The 5499-nt window shown below is 30.3% G+C and overlaps 1 protein-coding gene across 1 annotated transcript; it reads left to right on the forward strand.

The window, feature by feature from the left end:
• Positions 1-288: 288 nt before the first annotated feature.
• On the forward strand, positions 289-4121 carry LOC123306089. The gene is made up of 4 exons (XM_044887964.1): positions 289-354; positions 1926-2087; positions 2607-2771; positions 3835-4121. The coding sequence occupies exons 1-4, from the start codon at positions 292-294 to the stop codon at positions 3982-3984; spliced, it is 540 nt and encodes a 179-aa protein (XP_044743899.1). The 5' UTR covers positions 289-291; the 3' UTR covers positions 3985-4121.
• Positions 4122-5499: the final 1378 nt, after the last annotated feature.

The following is a 5499-nucleotide window of genomic DNA, read 5'->3' on the forward strand; positions in this document are numbered from 1 at the left end:
TATAGAGATGGGGATATCAGATATCAATGAAATTGGCTTCATTGGAAAGACAGGTATATAGTTTTATGCAATTATTGTGAGAATATGATTTTGAACATTTTTCGGTCTAGAAACTAGCCTGTCATTTGTATACAGAGGTACACTTGCTTTTTCTACTTCATACATCCAAGTAAATTTTTAAAAAGTTAACATTTCCGTTTTAAAACACGGAAACTATAAATCACGTATTTGTAAAATCTCATTGACATATATATCGAGTCAAAAACCATTTAATCTTTTTCAGTTTTCATCATGTTGCGTTATTTTTGCTGTTATGTGCTTTTACTGTATTGTTTTTACCAACAAGCTTTTACGGTAAGTATTTTGATTAAAATTTAAAGAAACTTGAATATTTTGGGGAACCGATCAAAACTGCTTCACTTTCAATAACTTTTTGTATTCTATATATACGAAATATATTCAGGTATTTTAAGTTAAGTTCCAAGTTCGTAATGCTTAGAAATATTGATGCTACAAACAAAATTTTGGTATAGGTATTCATAAAATCACCTAATTAGTCCATTTTTGTTTTTCCGTCCGTCCCATCATCAACATGATAACTCAAAAATGAAAAAAGATATCGAGATGAAATTTTCATAACGTACTCATAACCCAAAAAGAGAATTTGACTACCCCTTAAAAAAATTGCAAAAAATCGAGACATTTTCTTTATCTCCAATTTCGATAATACTCAGCATACAAGGTAATTTTGACCCAAAAAGTACAAAAATCGGGTGCATTGGCTGACTGGTCGAATAGTTTGCGACATACGGACTAAAACCGATTCAAATATTGCCATATCTCAGAAACTCTGCATCCAATCATTAAAATAACCTGATTTTTATACTTTTTGGATCAAAATTACCCCATCCACTGAGTTTCGTCAAATTCCAAAACAAAAATTTTTCTGCGGTTTTCTCGATTTTTTCAAAGGAAAATTGCCCCTTGAAATTGAGTTTGACTACCCCTTAAAAAATTGCAAAAAATCGGAAAACATTTTTCGTCTCCAATTTCGATAAAACTCAGTATATAAGGTAATTTTGACCAAAGAAGTACAAAAATCGGGTGCATTTGCTGACTGGTCGAATAGTTTTTGAGATACGGACTAAAATCGATCTAAATATTGCGATATCTCAGAAACTCGGCATCCAATCATTAAATTAACCTGATTTTTATAATTTTTGGATCAAAATTACCCCATCCAGCCTCGATTTTAACTACCATTAGACTTAGTCTAAGATCCCAATTAGGATCGACCTTCACCCATCTGTTTACCGGATGAAAGTTATTTTTTATGAAATATAAAATGTTAACAAATATCCCTGCAATGGGTTGCCTATAAAAATGTGGTCCAGACTACTTTTAGTGAAAATATCAAGAGTAAAATTTTTAGAAATTTTTCACTGACTTGCATATCTTACCAATTTTGATCTACTCGAAAGTAAAAGCCATAAAGAATATGTAGCAGCTATGTTGTTTGCCTTTTTTCGTTCACTATTATCGCATTTATACAAGTTGAAAATAGTAATTACGTGCATCTGTTAATTCATTGACTGGCATATCTAAATAAAGATAATTTTGTTACAATTACGGTGGCATATGATTGGCCACAAAATATTGGTCAAAAATAATGTTTACAAGCTTTCCAAGTTTTGATATTTATATTAAAAATGGTCTGGACCATATTTTTTAAGGCAACCCGTTACAGGAATATTTGTTAATATTTTACATTTCATAAAAAATAACTTTCATTCGGTAAACAGATGGGTGAAGGTCGACCCTAAGTCGGATCTTGTACTAACTGTAAATAACGAATGGTACGAAATTTTTCTACAATTAAAATCGTCTTTCGTGTATATTATTAACAAACTAATTTTTTTTTTCAGGCACAATACGACATAAAAATGAAAGGGTTTGATGAAGTTGAATCTAGCAATCCCTATTTTAATTTTAAATATATGAAATTAACAAAAATAAATAAAACACACATGTGCTTTAACGGTCTGGTTGAAGTTAAGCGTGATGATCTTTCTGCTGATAAACTAAAAGTAAGATAGATATCCTTTTTTATTAAGTACTAGCTCGACCCGAGAGGAATTCCGCTTCCGAGATTACCGCAATTCATGGCTACCCCGTACCAGTGGCTGAAAACAACAAACAACAAAATTCGTAGAAAAGTGTTGAAAAAAAAATTCTTAAATTAGTATTAGGAGAACATGTATAAAAAATAGTAATTATATCTCTAGAGTATTAGCAGAGCATCTTTAATAACTAACATGTTTGCCGAATAAACTTATTATTTAAATTTATGATACTTTTTCGTTCAAGTTATTTGTCTAGCGTGTTATTTCCTAATCGGTACATTTTTACACCGTTAGTACATTTTTCGTCAAATCTAGACATAATAAGCTTGAAAATGAGGAATGAATTATGAAATTTGATAAAGCAACAAGAGAGATAAGAGTAGGACAGAAGAAAACTTGCTAGAGTAATAATTATATAAGTGATTACAAAATTAGTTTGCCCAATTATGCACGTTTTTAACTTTTTTTGTTTTTGAAAATTAGATAAACATTAAAGGTTATCAAAAATATCCAAATGGATGGCAAGTATCACCTCTTTTATACCTAGAAAAAAAATTACTTTGTGAAACCGTTGAAACTGAAAAGATGATCGTTCCAGATATAATAGCTGCATCGAACTATACCAAAGACAAATGTCCACCAGCAAAGGTAACGATTTTTAATCCAATAAATATTTCCATTCAATTTTAATGCAATAACTATGGTTACCATCCCGTGGTCAAAAGCATCACTCGTCACCATATATCTTTTGATCTAGAGGTTGAAATAAGCTTAATACCAAATTTTCATTACAATCGATGAGGTCAAAATTTATAGATTTCGTTTTTTCTCTCCTCGTTTATTGTAGTACTCATAGACCGGGAGATGATGGCAGAAAACGTTCTCCCATTAATAATTATCTCTTAACGTAGTTCCAGCATGGTATTTGCAGTTTCTATGTTAAAGCAATGGTACAATTTTTTTTTCGACAGAATTTAACGAAAAATTAAATTTAAGAATTTAATAATGCTTACTATTAATTCCCAAAGTTTCAGAAATTTTGACCGTTTAAAATGGGAAATAATTATGCCAACGTCCCAATTTCGATCAATTTACGTCAAAATTAATATCTCGAAAGTGAAAATTAATTTCTAAATTTTTTTTTTAGAATTGTATTGTATAAACATTTTTTTCTACTTTTTCTTCAATATATAAAAATATCATAAAAAATAGTTGGAGAAACCGGACATTTTACATGCTTTAAATGGGACATGACCCTCAAAATCGCGAACTTTGTCTTTAAATATCTCGCGATCTAAACGGTCAAAAATTATGAAATTTTAGGAATTCATAAATAAAGCAATTATAAACCCGAGAAAAAAAATTCGGCCAAATCTGTCGAAAAGTGATTTCATGCTGGTACTACCTTAAGTGATATGACATCATATAGGCAAAAATACGCAATAATTTGATGATGGCTTTCATATTAATTGTAGATTATGTTGCCATCAACTTTATTTATACATATAATATTTACATACTCGGCTGTTGTTTTTACCAATATTACGTCATCAAAATGGCAGACAGTATTTTTGCGAGAGAAAAAGGCTTAAAATTTCATTAAATTTTATGGCAAGAAAGAGTCTTTTTCTTAGAAAATCAACATTTTGAAGCACATTTTCAAATATAGTAGAGTATTTTTTAATTAAAAAAAAACTAACTTTCATTTTAGGGAGTATATTCATTCACAAATTATATGCCTGATCCAGATAAGCTACCCGAAAATATACCTGGTGAACAATGGAAAGTCTCAATAGATATATTGGATGATGTACAAATTTTATCAACAGTTAATACGTATTTTAATATAATACGACACTGAACACGTCCAAATTGGTAACGTTACGAAAAAAAATGATTTTAGGATGGTTGGATTTTGGATTACTCAACGAATGAAGAAGAACGGTCGTTACCTGAGAGAGATTGTTATCCGACATCGCGATATTATTCAAATATCTCAACTGTCTTGAAATAAACTCTCGTAACGTTGCCAGAAAAAAATCATCTTTTTAATGTAATTAAAATTAATAGTAAATCAGTGAAAATAACAAATAATGTTTCAACTATTTAAATACCCTTTTGAAATAAAAGAAATTTAAACTAAAATTATTCAACCTGTGTATGAAATATCGTGAAATTTTTTTTTGGAAATATGTTCCTATATTCGGCGATTAGGGACTAACCAAAAACTAAGTATTTTTCATACTAAAAATAAGTATTCCAAATGAAGCTGATGATCAGGTCGAACCCCATTCAGGTCAATATGTTTTTTTTTTTTTAATTTCTCCTTCGCCAAATTCCATCTGATTCTGATCTTAAGTAACTTTTTATTACTGTAGATGACTTTAGACATTAAGTCTGGATTTACTCACAGCTTAACTCACATACCATCGTCTCTGAATGTTGAAAAAATTATTTAGATAAATCGTAAAATCGTTCTCGCACAAACTTCAAAATTTGACGGTTGTTACACTGGGAATGGCACATACTGTATAAATGAAAATAATTGAAGTTGATGAAAGTAAATTTCTTCAAAAATAATTTTATGTAAAGGTATGGATAAGTACAATTTCATCATAATCCTTTGATGTTGATTAGAAAATAAAATGATATAAATCATTGATAAGATTTTGAAAGGAAATTGAACCAAGCATATGACATAAGGAAATTGACTTTCTAAATGACAATCTTTAGTATGTATTTACCTTGATACCTTGAATATACAAACAGGAATAACCTATTTTTGCTGGCCAAAATATAATCTTGCTGCTATATGTGGCAATAACGGTGTCGTTAGATGGGTGTTTTTGGCGCAACATAATAATACGTTACAGTTATAACTGTTAAAATGATTACAGTTATTAGTATTTCATGAGGTACGAGGCGAGGCGAGGTTTTAGTACATGCTTGCCTTGTCTCGCTTTCTAAATATGACATTTGCCTCTGCCTCTGATTGTATGTTTACTATCCTCGCCTCGTTCTCGGCCGAGATAGAATGATGACTAGCCTCGCCTCGGCCGACTTTAATTCCACTAATAACTTTAAAATCCAAAAAATTGATACAAATTATTCAATTCGTATAAAACTGACCTTTGGATAAGGACAAACAAGAACAGTAGGTTGTATACATGCTAACAAATCTGGCATTATCATTTTGTCGTTGTCGAAAATTTGGCAAAAACTGACATTTTTCATTTGGAGTAATGACGTGTCTGAATAGCCATTATCAAGTTTTACAGCACCAACTACACTTACCTTTGAAATGAGATAAAAATTTAGGAATTATTTTGAATGAATTTTATAAACAAAGTTCTTTATGAATGGAGTGTCATCTGCA

The sequence above is a fragment of the Chrysoperla carnea genome, chromosome 1, assembly GCF_905475395.1.
Source record: "Chrysoperla carnea chromosome 1, inChrCarn1.1, whole genome shotgun sequence".
In the NCBI taxonomy this organism is placed as follows: Eukaryota; Metazoa; Arthropoda; class Insecta; order Neuroptera; family Chrysopidae; genus Chrysoperla; species Chrysoperla carnea.